The following is an 18,471-nucleotide window of genomic DNA, read 5'->3' as shown; positions in this document are numbered from 1 at the left end:
CAACAACCACGACTGAAGCTCCAACAACCACGACGGCCGCACCAACAACCACGACTGCAGCTCCAACAACCACGACGGCCGCACCAACAACCACGACTGCAGCTCCAACAACCACGACTGCCGCACCAACAACCACGACTGCAGCTCCAACAACCACGACTGCAGCTCCAACAACCACGACTGCAGCTCCATCAACCACGACAGCCGCACCAACAACCACGACTGCAGCTACAACAACCACTACAGCCGCACCAAGAACCACGACTGCAGCTCCAACAACCACGACGGCCGCACCAACAACCACGACAGCCGCACCAACAACCACGACTGCAGCTACAACAACCTCTACAGCCGCACCAACAACCACGACGGCCGCACCAACAACCACTACAGCCGCACCAACAACCACGACTGCAGCTCCAACAACCACGACTGCAGCTCCAACAACCACTACAGCCGCACCAACAACCACGACTGCAGCTCCAACAACCACGACTGCAGCTCCAACAACCACTACAGCCGCACCAACAACCACGACAGCCGCACAAACAACCACGACTGCAGCTCCAGCAACCACAATAACCGCACCAACAACCACGACTGCAGCTCCAACAACCGCGACTGCTGCTCCAACAACCACGACTGCAGCTCCAACAACCGCGACTGCAGCTCCAACAACCACGACTGCAGCTCCAACCACCACGACAGCCGCACCAACAACCACGACTGCAACTCCAACAACCACGACAGCCGCACCAACAACCACGACAAGTGCACCAACAACCACGACTGCAGCTCCAACAACCACGACAGCCGCACCAACAACCACGATTGCAGCTCCAACAACCACGACAGCCGCACCAACAACCACGACGGCAGCTCCAACAACCACGACTGCAGCTACAACAACCACGACTGCAGCTCCAACAACCACTTCAGCTCCAACAACCACGACTGCAGCTCCAACAACCACGACTGCAGCTCCAACAACCACGACTGCCGCACCAACAACCACGACTGCAGCTCCAACAACCACGACAGCCGCACCAACAACCACGACGGCAGCTCCAACAACCACGACTGCAGCTACAACAACCACGACTGCAGCTCCAACAACCACTTCAGCTCCAACAACCACGACTGCAGCTCCAACAACCACGACTGCAGCTCCAACAACCACGACTGCCGCACCAACAACCACGACTGCAGCTCCAACAACCACGACTGCAGCTCCAACAACCACGACAGCCGCACCAACAACCACGACTGCAGCTCCAACAACCACTACAGCCGCACCAACAACCACTACAGCCGCACCAACAACCACGACTGCAGCTCCAACAACCACGACGGCCGCACCAACAACCACTACAGCCGCATCAACAACCACGACTGCAGCTCCAACAACCACGACTGCAGCTCCAACAACCACGACAGCCGCACCAACAACCACGACTGCAGCTCCAACAACCACGACGGCCGCACCAACAACCACGACTGCAGCTCCAACAACCACGACGGCCGCACCAGCAACAACGACTGCAGCTCCAATAACCACGACTGCAGCTCCAACAACCACGACTGCCGCACCAACAACCACGACTGCAGCTCCAACAACCACGACTGCAGCTCCAACAACCACGACAGCAGCTCCAACAACCACGACAGCCGCACCAACAAACACGACTGCAGCTCCAACAACCACTACAGCCGCACCAACAACCACGACCGCAGCTCCAACAACTACGACTGCAGCTCCAACAACCACGACGGCCGCACCAACAACCACGACCGCACCTCCAGCAAGCACGACGGCGGCACCAACAACCACGACTGAAGCTCCAACAACCACGACGGCCGCACCAACAACCACGACTGCAGCTCCAACAACCACGACGGCCGCACCAACAACCACGACTGCAGCTCCAACAACCACGACTGCCGCACCAACAACCACGACTGCAGCTCCAACAACCACGACTGCAGCTCCAACAACCACGACTGCAGCTCCAACAACCACGACAGCCGCACCAACAACCACGACTGCAGCTACAACAACCACTACAGCCGCACCAAGAACCACGACTGCAGCTCCAACAACCACGACGGCCGCACCAACAACCACGACAGCCGCACCAACAACCACGACTGCAGCTACAACAACCACTACAGCCGCACCAACAACCACGACGGCCGCACCAACAACCACTACAGCCGCACCAACAACCACGACTGCAGCTCCAACAACCACGACTGCAGCTCCAACAACCACTACAGCCGCACCAACAACCACGACTGCAGCTCCAACAACCACGACTGCAGCTCCAACAACCACTACAGCCGCACCAACAACCACGACTGCAGCTCCAACAACCACGACTGCAGCTCCAACAACCACGACAGCCGCACCAACAACCACGACTGCAGCTCCAACAACCACGACTGCCGCACCAACAACCAGTACAGCCGCACCAACAACCACAACGGGACCTCCAACAACCACGACTGCAGCTCCAACAACCACAACAGCCGCACCAACAACCACGACTGCAGCTCCAACAACCACAACAGCCGCACCAACAACCACGACAGCCGCACAAACAACCACGACTGCAGCTCCAGCAACCACAATAACCGCACCAACAACCACGACTGCAGCTCCAACAACCGCGACTGCAGCTCCAACAACCACGACTGCAGCTCCAACAACCACGACAGCCGCACCAACAACCACGACTGCAGCTCCAACAACCACGACAGCCGCACCAACAACCACGACAAGTGCACCAACAACCACTACTGCAGCTCCAACAACCACGACTGCCGCACCAACAACCGCTACAGCCGCACCAACAACCACGACTGCAGCTCCAACAACCACGACTGCAGCTCCAACAACCACGACTGCAGCTCCAACAACCACAACAGCCGCACCAACAACCACGACAGCCGCACAAACAACCACGACTGCAGCTCCAGCAACCACAATAACCACACCAACAACCACGACTGCAGCTCCAACAACCGCGACAGCAGCTCCAACAACCACGACTGCAGCTCCAACAACCACGACAGCCGCACCAACAACCACGTCTGCAGCTCAACCTACCACAACAAGCGCACCAACAACCACAAGTAGAGCTCCAACAACTACGACAGGCACACCAACAACCACTGCAGCTCCAACAACCACAACAGCCGCACCAACACCTACAACAGCAGCTCCAACAACCACGACTGCAACTCCAGCAACCACAACAGCCACACCAACAACCACGAGTGCAGCTCCAACAACCACTACACCCGCTCCAGCAACCACAACTGCAGCTCCATCAACCACAACTACAGCTCCAACAACCGCAACACCCGCTCCAACAACCACCACAGCCGCACCAACAACCACAACACCGCCTCCAACAACCACGAGTGCAGCTCCAGCAAGTACAACAGCCGCACCAACAACCATGACTGCAGCTCCAACCATCACAACAGCAACACCAACTACCACAACCACAGCTCCAACAACCACAACAGCAGCTCTGACAACCATAACAGCTGCAACAACAACCACGACTGCAGCTCCATCAACCACAGCACCTGCTCCAACAACCACAACTACAGCTCCAACATCAATAACCACCGCACCAACAACCACGACTGCAGCTCCAACAACCACAACACCGGCTCCAACATCCACAACTGCAGTTCCAACAACCATAACACCCGCTCCAACTACCACGAGTGCACCTCCAGCAAGCACAACAGCCGCACCAACAACCATGACTGCAGCTCCAACAACCAGAACAGCAACACCAACAACCACAACCACAGCTCCTACAACCACAACAGCATCTCTGACAACCATAACAGCCGCAACAACAACCACGACTGCACCTCCAACATTGACGGCCCCTTCCCCATCAACCACCACAGCCCCGCCCTCCACCACAGCCCTTCCATTTACCATGACCGCTCCTTCAACAACCACAACAGCAGTTCAAAACACAAAAACTCCTCCAACAACTGGCAGGGATACAGTAATGAGATATGTCACATTCAGATCACTTCAGAGCAATTTTGAAACAGACTTGTTGAATTCATCATCTGCAGCCTTTACAAATCGATCTTTAATGATAAAGAAACAGGTCAGTAACTTTTTCCCAAAATCTTTTGTGAAATTAATTTCCTCTCAGTATTAGGTTAATACCCTTTTCCAACAATATTTTCATGTTAAGTTTTTTTGTTTAACTACATAAGCACCTCTACCATGACCGTAATCCTAACACATCAGTCTGTTTCAATACCTACAGAGCGCTTTAGTTCAATATAATTTCTTTTTTGTTATCCTTCATTCAAAGGGATGAACTTTCCACACACAAGGAGATGTCTATAATGTTCATACATTGTCAAATATGTCAAATATTTAAAAAAAAAAAACAACAGAAAAAATAGTTTTAAGAAAATCTCTTTTGTGTGTGTAGATTGAACCTGTTTACAGTAAGGCCTTCCCCTCTTCCTTTGTCTCCTTGGATGTGGTGAGCTTCAGGTAATTTCCATATTTTGACATATCATGTAGGGCACTGACCTAAAAAGCTAATATTCAAAACAATAACTTGTGTTTCTGCATTTGCAGGAAGGGATCAGTCATAAACACCATGGAACTTCAGTTTGTAAACTTTTCTGTCCCAAATTACACTGAGATTAGGAATGTTTTGATCGGTCAAGCCTCAAATGTGAACGGCTTTGACATCGAAAGGGCCTCCATCAACATCAGTGACACTGCTCCAACAACAGCCACTCTACCAGAAACAACTGCAACTACAACAACAGTTGCAGCAACTACAACCACTATCCCAACTACAAAAGCACCAACTGGACCTGTCCAAATTGTTCTCTTTCTACAGTTCCTTGAACCATATGTACCTGATCTCGCAGACCCCACCAGCAGTGCATATCAAGATCGCAAAAAACGAGTTGAAGAGACGGTGAGTAATATTTGAACTTAATACAAATTACATATTGACTGAAACAGTATCTAGAGAACAAATATAGAAGCAAAAGATAGATGTATTTCAAATGATGTATTTTAAATAAGGGTTTTTAGATAATGTAATTTTGAAGTTGTTTCACCTGGTTTAAATTTTCTTTTTGTGTTTATTTTTTGCAGTGTGATAGAATATACAGAGCACAATTTTTGAACTTCATCCGTGCCATTGTGGTTGGGTTCAGGTAGATGTTTTTTAACATTGGTTATTTTTCAGACACTTATTAATTAAATTTCATTTTGAATGTTAAAAGTGACATGTAACATCTGCCTCAATCTCTTTCATGACACAGATCTGTTATAGTCCAAAAACGAGTGGATAGAACTGAGGCATTGGTGGAGCTTGTGTTCAATCAAACAATTCCCAATGCACAAGTCCCAGATAATATTACTATTGTTGAAGCTTTAAGAGATGCTATTAACAGGTCCAGCATTAATTTCACCATCCAAATAGTTCCTGAGACGGTATCAGTAACTTCTGGTGAGTATTAGAAAATGCAAACAAAAGTTAGTTTGGTAATTAATCAGTGATAAATAAATTATTTTAGTCTGTACAGAAATATATATTAATCTATTTTTGAAAAATATTTTATAGTTCCTGTCATTGTCACGGACAATTCCACCACACCTCTACCAACCACTGTCACTTCCACTACTGCTGCACCGACTACTAGTTCCACTACTGCTGCACTGACTACTAGTTCCACTACTGCTTCAGCTACAACTGTTGTACCTACAGCTACAGTTTCAAGTGGAGTATCCCACAAGATTAATCCCAGGATTGGTTTCCTCCTGGTGCTGTTGTTATGCCTTCTATCAAGCCAGCAATAGCATCTGTGCTGGTTTCCATGTGAAAGGCCAGCAGAACACAATCTCTTTTAATAACATGAAAAAAATGTAATGTCAGCAGAAATCTGATATGTTATTATTTATAAGGGTTGTTGGGTTCGTTTAGGTGCACTGGACACATCAGAAAGAGTAGCTCTAGTATGTTTATCTACATTAAAATATTTTCAGGTGGGAATGACCCTGCCCTGAACAGAATGACACAAATAATTTTAAGCATCCGGTTAATTAAATCACCAATAAAAAGCCTGACAATGCATGGGCAAAACATTTAAAATATACTGTGGGTGTCCCGTAACATAGAGGCTTAGTAATTAGTACTATGCAGTGGCCTGAAATTAAGTGAAGTCCAGGTCTTTTGCTTGTAAGTGTATCTCTGTCTTCATGTCTGTTAACTATTCCTCTTTCGAATATGAGGCCAAAAGTACATAAATTCTTCTTTTTTTCTTCTTTTCATCTTTTTAATATAATTATCGACAGCATTTTTTCATTCTTTACATCAATTCATTGTTTCTAAATGCTTGTAAAATTATATATTTTGAGTTCTATTTCATATATATCATACACAGTATAGATCACAAATTACATGTAATAGTGTTAAGAATAGATCTTGGTTTTGGTGTCCCAAAACATGCACTGTCACTTTTCTTATTTATACAAATGTATTTTTATAAGTATCTTTACATGTATTCTGTGAAATCTCTTTTAATTTGCACATTTTCTGTAAGAAAAGTCAAAATGACCAGAATACATCTTTATGAGAAATTAACTCTATTAATTAACACTATTTAGGTTTGGGTAAATAAAAAACAAATCAGGGAACTTTCAGGATGTGCAACAACTGCATGTAAAAAGCTTTAATAAAAATAGAATATTTACAGATTGGTTTCTGTTATGTCATTTCCTTAAATGAATTTTTGCAATAATTTCTCACAACCTGATAGTGTCACACTCAGATATGTCAGGGGGTGAGCTTGCAAGAGAGAGCCATACCTTTATGTCCATCCATCCATTCATCCATCCATCCATTTTCTGTGTTAAAATGACTAAGACTACTCTACTTAAATCTGGGGGGAGAAATGTTCGAACTGCTGTGAAATTTCCGGAGGCTTCAAGTTCTGTTTTCAAGTCAGCTGAAAGGGAGGTGGTTAATGTTTCTAAGCCAGCCTTTCAGCCATGTACTTTTCAGCAGGGGCACAGGCAGTTGGTAGAGACATAAATTGCAGGCTGTAACTTAGGTTCTCTGAAGGAAGAGGCTGTCTGTTCCCCAAGGACATTTAAGGACTCTAGTTGCACCTCTCTACAATCTATTAAGACTGTGGCTCTTCCCAGGGACTCTGCTAAGACTTTATGCCCAGACCCAGTTGGCAATATTGGGCATTTTGAGACCGTTCCTGAGCTTCTCTCTCCTCCTGTTTCTGCTCCTAGGGTAGCTCGGGCCCAGCGTTCCCCTCCACCCGTTTCAGTTCCTCGGGTGGGAGGGGTTGGTGTTCAGATGGTGCCGGCACCTGTTCCTGTGTCAGCTGGAGGCTCAAGTGAGCCCTTCCAGCAGTTTTTCTCGTGTTCAGAAGGCTCAGGAGGATTAGCTCAGTCACCATCACAACCACCATCACTACAACCTTTATGGCAGTTCCCAGCTCAGTTTCCAGTGTCCCCTGCCCAGCAGCCATCTTCAGCTCAGTTAACACCTCCACCACATTCAGCCCCACTACCCGTAGCTCAGTCATCACCACAACCAGACTTTCTGCAAACTTTGTTACAGTCCATACCCCAGTCAGTAGCGCAGTTAGTAGAGGAATCATTAACTTTGTCATCTGCTCAGTCAGCCACTCATCTTCACCCTCAGCCAGGGGTCCCAATTGCCTCTGGCCCTGCATCTGCTCCAGCTGGAGGGCTCGAGGAGCCCATCCAGCCTCAGGTTTGGTCAGCTGGAGGGCCCGAGGAGCCCGTCCAGCCTCAGGTTTCGTCAGCTGGAGGGCCCGAGGAGCCCGTCCAGCCTCAAGTCTCGTCAGCTGGGGGTTCGGGAGAACCCAGCCAGCCTCAGGTCTCGTCAGCTGGGGGTTCAGGAGAACCCAGCCAGCCTCAAGTCTCGTCAGCTGGGGGTTCGGGAGAACCCAGCCAGCCTCAGGTCTCGTCAGCTGGGGGTTCGGGAGAACCCAGCCAGCCTCAGGTCTCGTCAGCTGGGGGTTCGGGAGAACCCAGCCAGCCTCAAGTCTCGTTAGCTTGAGGTTCGGGATAGCCCAGCCAGCCTCAAGTCTCGTTAGCTGGGGGTTCGGGGGAACCCAGCCAGCTTCAAGTGTCATCAGCTGGAGGGTTCGGGAGAACCCAGCCAGCCTCAAGTGTCGTCAGCTGGGGGGCCCGAGTCGCCCGTCCAACCTCAAGTGTCGTCAGCTGGGGGGCCCGAGTCGCCCTTCCAGCCTCAAGTGTCGTCAGCTGGGGGGCCCGAGTCGCCCTTCCAGCCTCAAGTGTCGTCAGCTGGAGGCCCGAGGAGCCCGTCCAGCCACCAGCAACTGCATCACCGCCTGCAGCATAACCGCGTGTAGCATCCGCATCACCGTGTGCAGCATCCGCAGCCGCCACGCTGCCGTCAGGTCCAGCCTCCGTGTCTTCATCCACGCCTGGTCCAGCCTCCGTGCCTTCATCCACTCCTGGTCCAGCCTCCGTGCCTTCATGCACGCCTGGTTCAGCCTCCGTGTCTTCATCCACGCCTGGTCCAGCCTCTGTGTCTTCATCCTCGTCTGGCCCAGCCTCCGTGACTTCACCTGGTCCAGCTTCAGCTCCGTCTTCATCTTCGTCTGGTCCTGCCTCGTCTGGTCCTGCCTCGTCTGGTCCTGACTCGTCTGGTCCTGCCTCATCTGGTCCTGCGGTTGCAACAGCGCCGTCAGAGCCAGCTTGGCCTGTTCCACCTCGCCTTCGTCGGCCACTTTCCAGGCCCCAAAGTTGGTATCATGGCCGTCGAGGGCGGCCTCCTGAAAGAATTTGCCGCCTCCGCTGGCTTCGCGGCCGACCTCCGGACCTGCTCTGTTGCCGCCACTGCCACCCGCATGGCCGGCCCCCTGATTTGTTTTGTCTTCGCCGCCGCCATTGCCGCGTGCACGGTCGGCCCCTAGAATTGTTTCCCCGTCATGACCGTTGCCGTCTGCATGGTCGACCCCCTGAACTTTTTCGTGGACTCCTGTTGAGATCCGCTCTGGTTTTGTTTGATCATTTCTGTATTCCTGGACTTTTGATTTCTTGGACTGTTTCTAGGTCTCCAGTGTTTTTTGGTTTTTGACCTGTTTCCCTGACCCCCAGTGTTTGTGTTGCACTGTTTTTCTTGTGCTTATAAACTACTCTGGACTCATGTTCCTTGTTTTCTGTTTTGTTTCGGACCCTCCTTCCTGGACCCCCTCCGCCCGCCCTGGTTTGGTGCTCTTGTTTCATTCTGTTTTTTGTTTGGGGGCTGTCGGGAACCAGCCATTGGAGGGGGGGGGGGGGGGGGGGGGGGGTGTTGACTCATTGAAACTAACATAATCATCCTGCTGCAACCAGGTTTCTGTTGACAGAATAAATTGATTTGTTGATCAGTTATTAAGTCATGTACTAACAGAGACTTGGAAGAGAGAGACCTAATGTTTAAAAATCCACAGTTCACTGTTTTACTCTTTGGTTCAGATGTGGATACTGTATTTTTCTTTCTTTGTGATTTTTTTATATTTAAGTCCTTTTTTGCTGGTTTTTAGTTTGTTTTTTGTCTGTTTGGGAGCTGACATAGTCTCAATGGAGATGGGGTTTTGGGGAGATAACAGGAGGAGAGAAGCTGCAGAGAGGTGTGTATGACTGTAACTCTGCTTCTTGGTCCACACTCTGGATAGTCCCGTCTTGGGGGGTTTAATAAATTTGGCCAGATTTCTAGAGATGAGAGCTGCTCCATCCAAAGTGGAATGGATGCCGTCTCTCCTAACAAGACCAGGTTTCCACCAGAAAGTTTCCCAATTATCTATAAAGCCCACATTGTTTTCTGGACACCACTCAGACAGCCAAGGAGAACATGCGGCTAAACATGTCACTCCTGGTCCAACTGGGGAGGGGACCAGAGAAAACTACAGAGTCAGACATTGTTTTGGCAAAGTTACACACCGATTCAATATTGAGTTTAGTGACCTCCGATTGACGTAACCGGGTGTCATTACTGCCGACGTGAATTATAATTTTACTGAATTTACACAGACTCTTAGCCATCACTTTTAAATTTCCCTCAATGTCGCCTGCTCTGGCCCTTGGAAGACAAGGGCCAGAGTTTTGACTTTGGTTGAATTGAATTTGGTTGACTTTGGTTGAATTGACTTTGGTTGCTGTTGTCTCTAGCTTCACATGTCTCAAAACAGAATCGCCAATTACCAGAGGTTGATCCTTGGCAGGTGTGTCACTGAGTGGGGAAAAACGGTTTGACACATGAACAGGTTGGTGGTGTACCTGGGGCTTCTGTTTAAGACTATGTTTCCTTCTCACCGCCACCCAGGCATCCTCTTTCCATTGCTGCTCGGGGCCTGCCGGGTGACAGCTAGCGGGGTCTACGTTACCTTCGGCTGCACCGGTGTCCTGGGAATCCATCCTACCTGACAAACCATCCTAGCTGTTGTTTCTGCGCACAACACAAAATTAAGTGGCGAACTGTCCTAACTTTGTGAATATTAGCTAGAAAAATACTCTGATGGGTAAAATTAAGTGCCAAATCGTCCTACCTTTGTTAATCTGAGCTAGAAGCATGCTTTAACAGCTAAAATTCAGTGGCGAACAATTAGGGTTGCAACTCCCTGAGAAATAAATAAGGGACGCCTCGTGGCCAGGGCCGGGCGACCCAGTTGTCTTCACCCTTCCCAGTGTGGTGAATTTTTTAGCTCTTTTTTTGTGTGTGAAATTATTTTTTTAACCATTTGACTTGAATTTGATTTAAGTAGATGCGTATTCTTTGTGATATCAACACATGGGAAACAAAAATCATTTAGCCATTTATTTTTAGCTCAAAATGACAACATTAACACAATAAAACAGGTCTCTTTCTTAATCAAAAGCCTGTCATGCTTAACTTTTGAGAATAAAAGTAAATCTTTCTTTAAAAGAACTCTGTCCTGCTTAACTTAAAATTATATAAATTAATAGAAAACAACAGAAAGAAAAATATTCTTGTAACAGTGCACATTTAGTGCATTTAGTGCAATTGGCTTCAGTAGAGGCATTATTTCAGCTTTTGCTCCCGTTTGTAAACCCACTTGTTCCCATGATTACGCATCATAACTCATCATCATTATTCATCTATGTATTACTTTTATGTATTACTCATCTATTTGTTGTAATCATCTATCCTTGCAGTTGTTTATTACACAAAATAAATTATATTATCACACTTCTGGCCACATAGCGCTGATATTCACTGCACATGCCCATTTTAACCTTAACCAGAGGGTTTAAAAACAAACAAACCAGTGTTTACATACCATATCTGTTTCTGCCGTGGCCTGGTGGACAAAAATTGGTTAAGGGTTCCCCGAGCTTTCACGCCCCTCATGTTCTTCATGTGCCCACCATTAGAAGCATGCCTATGGAAAAAGTACGCCGGCACACAGTGCAGTGCGCTTTATAGGTGTTATCGCGCACTTTTCCAGCCAGGTGTTTCCCATTCTTCCCTGTACTTTTGCAGCCTTTTTTTCTTTCTCTGAGAGGAACAAACATTGCTGGTCTAATGCTGGGCTTACACTGTGCGATTTTTGGCCTATTTTGAGCCGATTTTTGAGTCGTGCGACCAATTTGGTGATCGGCCCGATTTTGGCCTTCATCGTGCATCGTGTAGTATACGTGGGGTAACGAGAAGCGATTAACACCTCACGACCAGCTCCCGATCATCAATCGCTCCTGAGGGTGTCACCGCAGCCGCTCACACTGCTCACGCGCAAACACGTAAACGTCGGTGAAAAAGACGGAGCAGCACGGCTGTGCAGCGTGTGATCTGGACACAAGCGATGGAGGCACAACTTGTAGAACTTTGGAAAGCTCATCCAAACCTTTTCGATGTGGCATCACCAAATTATCACGACCACAACAACCGTGAAAATAGTTGGATTTACATTGCTGCTCAATCACAGCTGCCTGATCAGTGTTTTTCATTAGCAATTTAGCAAATTTGATGGTGGTGTGTGTCTGTGTGAGTGAAAGACAGAGAGGGAGAGCGAGCGACAGATTTTCTGTTATAACCTTCATTTTATGGAGGCACAGTGTGAGCACTCAGGTCGCATCAGAGCATCGGGTGGTATAGTGTGAGACCCTGCATTGTGACCTATGAACTTATAACCCATGCGAGCCAATCGTGCAGTTTGAAAATCGCACAGTGTTTGCCCAGCTTCAGGTGTACTGTCGTCTGAGACTTGCACCGCAGTGTCGGCGTTTGTTTCCCTGTTGGCCATGCTTTTTGTTGTGGCCATCTGTTGTCTTCCGGTATTTTCTCCGCAAGTGACCTTTCCTCAACCAATGAGATGAGCGGTAATCTGAATTGTCATAAGTGTGCTGTCAGCTCATTGGTCACAAAGCAGGAGCGGGGCTGGGAATTATGTTTTCAAACAAAGCGTTAATTACATTAAAACTTATAGACTACTTTTGATTCTCACTGTATTACGGGACAAAGTGCGTCCCTTTTCAGCTCAATACGGGACGTGTACTTTTGTTTCTAAATACGGGACGATTCCGTTTTTTAAGGGACGGTTGGCAACCCTACGAACAATCCTACCTTTGTGAATATGAGTTAGAAGCATACTTTAACAGCTACAATTAAGTGCCAAACCATGCTACCATTGTCAATGTTACCTACAAGCATACTTTGACGGGTAAAATGAAGTGGCAAACTGCCCTGGCTTTATGAATATGAGCTACAAGCATACTCTGATGGGTAAAGTTAAGTAGCAAACAGTCATACCTACTTAAATTTGTGCTGCAATTACTCTGTGACAGCAGAAATGTGCATAAACTACTTACGGTAGGACCTTTTGCCAAAGTAGGGTGGTTTGTCAGAATACCGGCTACAAGAGCCTGGCTAGCTGCGGGTGCATCAGGGGTGCGCAGCGGAGTCTCCAATTCGGTGATCCTGGCCTCCAGAGCTGCAAATAGGCTACATTTATTACAAGTATCATTACTGCTAAAGGAGGCCGAGCAGTAACTAAACATCTGACACAATGAGCAGGAAAGTGCAGGAGGGACAGGTGAAGAGGCCATGCTGCTAGCGAGTCGGCTACAAGCTGACTAAGTTAGTGAAACAGTAAAGATACAGTGAGTAAAATCTTTGGCTATAAATTAGCGAGTGAGTACGCAGAGACTGTGCTTCGATGAAGCAAGTGAAGATTATACTATTTAAAAAGAGGTTATCTAAAAGTTTTTAATTAAATTGCTATGCAGATAAGCTATTCAAAAACACCACAGTGTGTTAGAACAGGAACAGAAAGTGATACTCTACCGCAGCGATAGCGAACACCAAGTGACAGCGCCACCCAAAGGTCCAAGCAGGCCAGTATTCTACCTTTATTATTATTATTAATATTATTATTATTAGTGGTAGTAGTAGTTACACTTGTAGTCAAGATCGCCCAAACCAAGACCAAGACAGACCGAGTCAAGATCAAGACAAAGTCGAGACAAGACTAAGACCAAGACCAAGACCAAAAAGTCTTTAAACTGCAGCCAGATGCTGCTTCGTTTACGGGTGTCAGGCATATTTATGTGTTGCGATGCACTCGCACAGCCCTCACCGCTGTCCACTGTCTCACTCACTTACTGAGAGAACAGACAGTTTTCAGTTTTATTTGTCATATGCAAGTTAGCACAGGGTCAACATCGCAATGAAATGTATTTGACGAGCAGAAGACAGTCACTCAGCAGAATGGTACAGTAGAAAAAAATTAAATAAAATAAAATAATAAAAAATAAATAGAAAAATAGTAAGAGCAAAATATTAATAAGATGTAGTAAAAGAAAAAAGAGATTTTCAGTTAACTGACTAAATATATATATATGTATATATATATATATATATATATATATATATATATGTATATATATATATATATGTACACACTAGTGATTAAATAAAGAAAATCTTAAATAGGAATGTGAGGGGGGGGCAGATGGGATATTGCACAGGAATGAGCAGCAGTACAAACTAAACAGTACAAAAGTTTTTGTTTTTTGTGGCAGTTGTTACAGTATTGCACTTTTTTTTTTTAAATCTAAATATCAATAAAGTGGAGTGACCAGTGCAGATTATACAGAGTACTTGTGAAGCTGCAGGGTAGCTTCTGAGTGCGTCCTGTGGAGTGTGTGTGTGTTTAAGTGTTGCGGTTGAGGTGTCGTATGGCTTGATGGTAGAAACTGTTTTTAAGTCTTGTAGTCTGAGCAGACAGACTCCTGTAACGTCTGCCAGATGGTAACAAGGAGAACAGCTGATGTGCTGGGTGGCTGTGGTCCTTGATGATGCTGTGTGCTTTACGGAGGCATTGTTGAAGATAAATGTCCTGAATGGCAGGAAGCCTCATGCCAGTGATGTGCTCTGCTGCCTTCACCACCCTCTGTAGTGATTTACGGCTGCTGGCAGATTAGCTTCCGTACCAAACTGTAATGCAGCTCGTCAGCAAGCTCTCGATTGCACACTTGTAAAAATTTGAGGTGATGTTGGCGTTCATGCCAAACTTCCTCAGCCTCCTCAGGAAGTAAAGCCACTGGCGAGCTTTCCTGATAGCAGTGTCTGTGTGAAGGGTCCAGGAGAAGTCCTCGGTGATGTTGACTCCAAGGAATTTGAAGCTGCTGACCCTTTCAACCTTGACACCGTTGATGTGGATGGGCTGGTGTTCCCTGACTGGTCGTTTCCGGTAGTCCACTATAATTTCTCTAGTTTTGCTGATGTTGAGTCAGGTTATTTTCCAGACACCACTCGTACAGCGCCATCACCTCCTCTCTATAGGCCGTCTCATCATTGTCTGTGATGATGAGGCCTATGATGGTTGTTGTAATGTTCTTATGAATAAAACATCAAGAATTGCTCCTTGTGCTAGCTTCAGCTAGCTGTTTATTGTTTTTCTACAGCGATCACTTTCTTCTTCTATTCTGAATATCTTATTGATTCCAGAGCGCCCCCATTGGGTAGCTTCAACAATAGCAGCTATCATTACATCCCCCTTTCCAAACAGGTTGGTGTTATAACCACAATTCTGAAGAGAACTGTTACTCTGTAACATCTGAACATTCTTGTCTAACATTCAACATGTTATAAATTGTGCAACAAACTACATTCAGTAGTGTTTGGTTTTTTTTATTACCAAAAGTTATAAGTCAAAGTCATATAAGTCAAACAAAATAAACCCAAATGTATACCTTACATTTTCCAGAATGAACCAAATGAGTCCCATACAGCCCTCAAGCACATTAGAACTCTTCACCTTTGACAACTTGAACAGTCAATAACAGATTATAACTCAGCAGATCTCAAGTAAGTGTGAGCAATTATTATTCTAAATGAATTATTATCCTTTATTTACTTGTGATTTATTATTATTTTTTAACAATTCTTTACCACAACAGTTCACACTTGTTCTGAGCCTCTCTGTAGGTTTCTTAGGTCTGGTAGACCTTCTCAGTATCTCAGACATTGGGGAAGGTGAAGGAGGCTCACTGTGGTGCTTAACAGGGTTAGCACCTCGTTGTTCAGTTCCAGTCTCTGTGTCCTGATGTTTAACATCCTGTGTCTTTAACAGACTTCTCCGGTTTCTTCTTAACACTTGTCCATTCTCTGTCTGAACAGCAAACGATCTGGGCCCTACTTCGCTGAGAACTGTTGCTTTTTTGTCCCAGAAATCTGGACCTGCAATCCTCACAACATCTCGTTCCTGAAGCGGTTCCAGACGCCTTGCAGTTTTGTCATAGTTCCTTTTCTGTCTGTGCTTGAGTTTCATCCTTTTTTCAGTCAGCTTGCTGTCATGTGCATTGTCATTTTCCTTGGAAATGTGTGGAAGTGTGGTGCGTAGCTTGCGATTCATGAGTAGCTCAGCAGGTGATGCCCCACACTCCAGAGATGAAGCTCTGTAGCTTAGCAGAGCCAGGTAAGGGTCAGTTTGGGCTCCTTTTTCTGCCTGTCCATTCGCTTGGGGATACAAGGGACTAGAGGTGATATGTTGAAATCCAGATTGTTTTGCAAAGTCACTAAATTCTCTACAGTCATATTGTGGACCATTGTCACTGATGACACACTGCGGAATTCCATGTCTGGCAAAAAAGCCCTTCATGTGTGTGATGACTGACTTTGCTGATGTACTGGAAAGCTGTGCCACTTCTGGATAATTAGAATAGTAGTCAATCACCAAAACATAGTCCTTGCCATCCAGATGAAATAAATCCGTGCCTACCTTTTGCCATGGTGCAGTGGGTAGATGTGCTGCCAGCATTGGCTCTTTTGTTTGTTTGTAGTGATGTTTGAGACATGTTTCACATTTCTGTATCATGTCTTCAATATCCCTGTTGATGCCTGGCCAGTAAACTGCTTCTCTCGCTCTCCTTTTACATTTCTCCACTCCGAGATGTCCTTCATGGATACGCTGAAGCATGTCCTTCCGCATGGATTGAGGGATGACAATCCGGTTTTGTCTCAGCACCATCCCATTAGCCATGCGTAAATCAGCTCGCACAGAGTAGAACCCTGGACAGACTCCTTTTGACCACCCATTCTGTATATGGTGGGATACTTTCTGCAGCATTGGATCTTTTGCCGTCTCCTGTACAATTTGCTGCAACATGACATCTGATGCTGGGAGTGAAGCAGTTACCATGTTTACATGTGTTTCAGCCTCCTCGGCTGTAGTGATGACTAACCTGTCACCACTTGGTGTTGGTGCTCAGGATAATGCATCCGCGAGTACGATATATTTCCCAGGCGTGTAGATCAGCTCAAAATCATAGCGCTGCAACACCATCATCATGCGCTGAATTCTGGGTGACATGTCGTTGAGGTTCTTTTTTCTGATCGATATGAGAGGTTTGTGATCAGCCTCTGCTGTAAAGGTTGGTAATCCATATACATAGCTGTGAAATTTTCCACACCCAAACACTAAGCCCAAAGTCTCTTTTTCAATTTGAGCATAGCGTTGTTCAGTTTCTGTCATTGATCTGGACGCATATGCTACAGGTTGCCACTTGTCTGTGTTCCTTTGGAGCAGAACTGCTCCCAAGCCATCTTTTGAGGCATCTGTTGAAATTTTGTTGGCTTTGATGGATCAAAGAATGTCAGGACCAGCTCTGTAGTTACAGTTTCCTTCAATTTTTTCCACTCTTTCTCATGCCGGGCCGTCCACTCGAACACTGTGTTGTGCTGTAGCAGCTCCCTTAGGCATGCTGTCTTGGAGGTAAGATTAGGAATGAACTTACCCAGAAAGTTGATCATCCCCATTGCTCGCAAGACACCTTTTTTGTCAGTGGGTGCTGGCATATCCAATATGGCTTGTACCTTTGACTGATCAGGTTCCACCCCTTCACTTGTAACCTTATCTCCCAAGAAGGTCATCTCTGAAACACCAAAGAGGCACTTGTCTCTATTCAGTTTAAGTCCATTCTTGTTAACTCTCCACAAATGTTTCTCCAGCCTTTCATCATGTTGTTGCCTTGTATTTCCCCAGACTACGAGGTCATCTATGTAGACTCTGGTGCCTTCCAGCCCTTCGATCAGGGACTCCATTGCCCTGTGGAAGATCTCTGGTGCTGATTTAATTCCAAATGGGAGCCTCAAGAAACAGTAACGCCCAAATGGTGTGTTAAAGGTAGTGTACCTGCTGCTTTCTGGGTCTAGCCTCAGCTGCCAAAATCCATGTGATACATCCAGTTTGCTAAAAAACTTAGCTCCTGCCATTTCACTCATTATTTCCTCTCTCTTAGGGATCTGATAATGCTCTCTTTTAATGTTTTCATTTAGATCTTTGGGATCAAGGCAGACTCTTAAGGCAGCTGTATTCTTTTTCTTGACACAAGTGATAGAGTTCACCCAGTCTGTAGGCTCTTCCACTCGTTCAATGACACCCATTTGAGTCATTCTTTCAAGCTCTTTTTTCAAACTTGTCCGTAATGGAGCAGGCACTCTTCTTGGGGCATGCACCACAGGCACGGCATCATCCTTGAGCTGGATTTTGTAGGTGTAAGGCAATGTTCCATGTCCTTTGAAGACTGAAGGAAATTTACTGATAATGTCTGAACTTCCTTCATGCCCTTGGTGTTCCAGTCTTTTGCCTTGTTTGGCTTCTTTCATGGCGTCAGTATTAATCTGATAGATCCTCTTTACTAGTCCCAAGTCCTCAGATGTTTTATCTCCTAAAAGTGACTCGTGTCCATCAGGCACGATGGTGAACAAAATGTTATGCTGTTTGCCTTTTGCTGTCACTTTAAGTCTGCATCCACCTTTTGTTTGTATTGGCTGGTTATTGTAGGCCCCCAGTGGTGTGACTTTCTCTGTAAATCTTCTAGGCTTCTCAGTCAGTGCCTTGAAATCCTTCCCATTGATCAAGTTAGCTTTGGCCCCTGTGTCA

General features: G+C 46.5%; 1 protein-coding gene across 1 annotated transcript in view; it reads left to right on the top strand.

Moving 5' to 3' along the window:
* Positions 1 to 6,702, top strand: part of LOC118453565 (uncharacterized) — a 51,847-nt gene extending 45,145 nt beyond the window's left edge. Inside the window, exons 8-14 of the mRNA XM_087838318.1 lie at positions 719 to 1,282; positions 4,040 to 4,145; positions 4,482 to 4,546; positions 4,634 to 4,985; positions 5,168 to 5,229; positions 5,338 to 5,525; positions 5,640 to 6,702. Coding sequence (XP_087694444.1) covers positions 719 to 1,282; positions 4,040 to 4,145; positions 4,482 to 4,546; positions 4,634 to 4,985; positions 5,168 to 5,229; positions 5,338 to 5,525; positions 5,640 to 5,875 — 1,573 coding nt within the window. The 3' untranslated portion in view covers positions 5,876 to 6,702. The remainder of the gene's footprint in view (positions 1 to 718; positions 1,283 to 4,039; positions 4,146 to 4,481; positions 4,547 to 4,633; positions 4,986 to 5,167; positions 5,230 to 5,337; positions 5,526 to 5,639) is intronic.
* The last annotated feature ends 11,769 nt before the right edge of the window (positions 6,703 to 18,471 follow it).

The sequence above is a fragment of the Neolamprologus brichardi genome, chromosome 3 (assembly GCF_056152115.1).
Source record: "Neolamprologus brichardi isolate AB-2024 chromosome 3, ASM5615211v1, whole genome shotgun sequence".
In the NCBI taxonomy this organism is placed as follows: domain Eukaryota; kingdom Metazoa; phylum Chordata; class Actinopteri; order Cichliformes; family Cichlidae; genus Neolamprologus; species Neolamprologus brichardi.
This window is presented reverse-complemented; position numbering and strand designations above follow the sequence as displayed.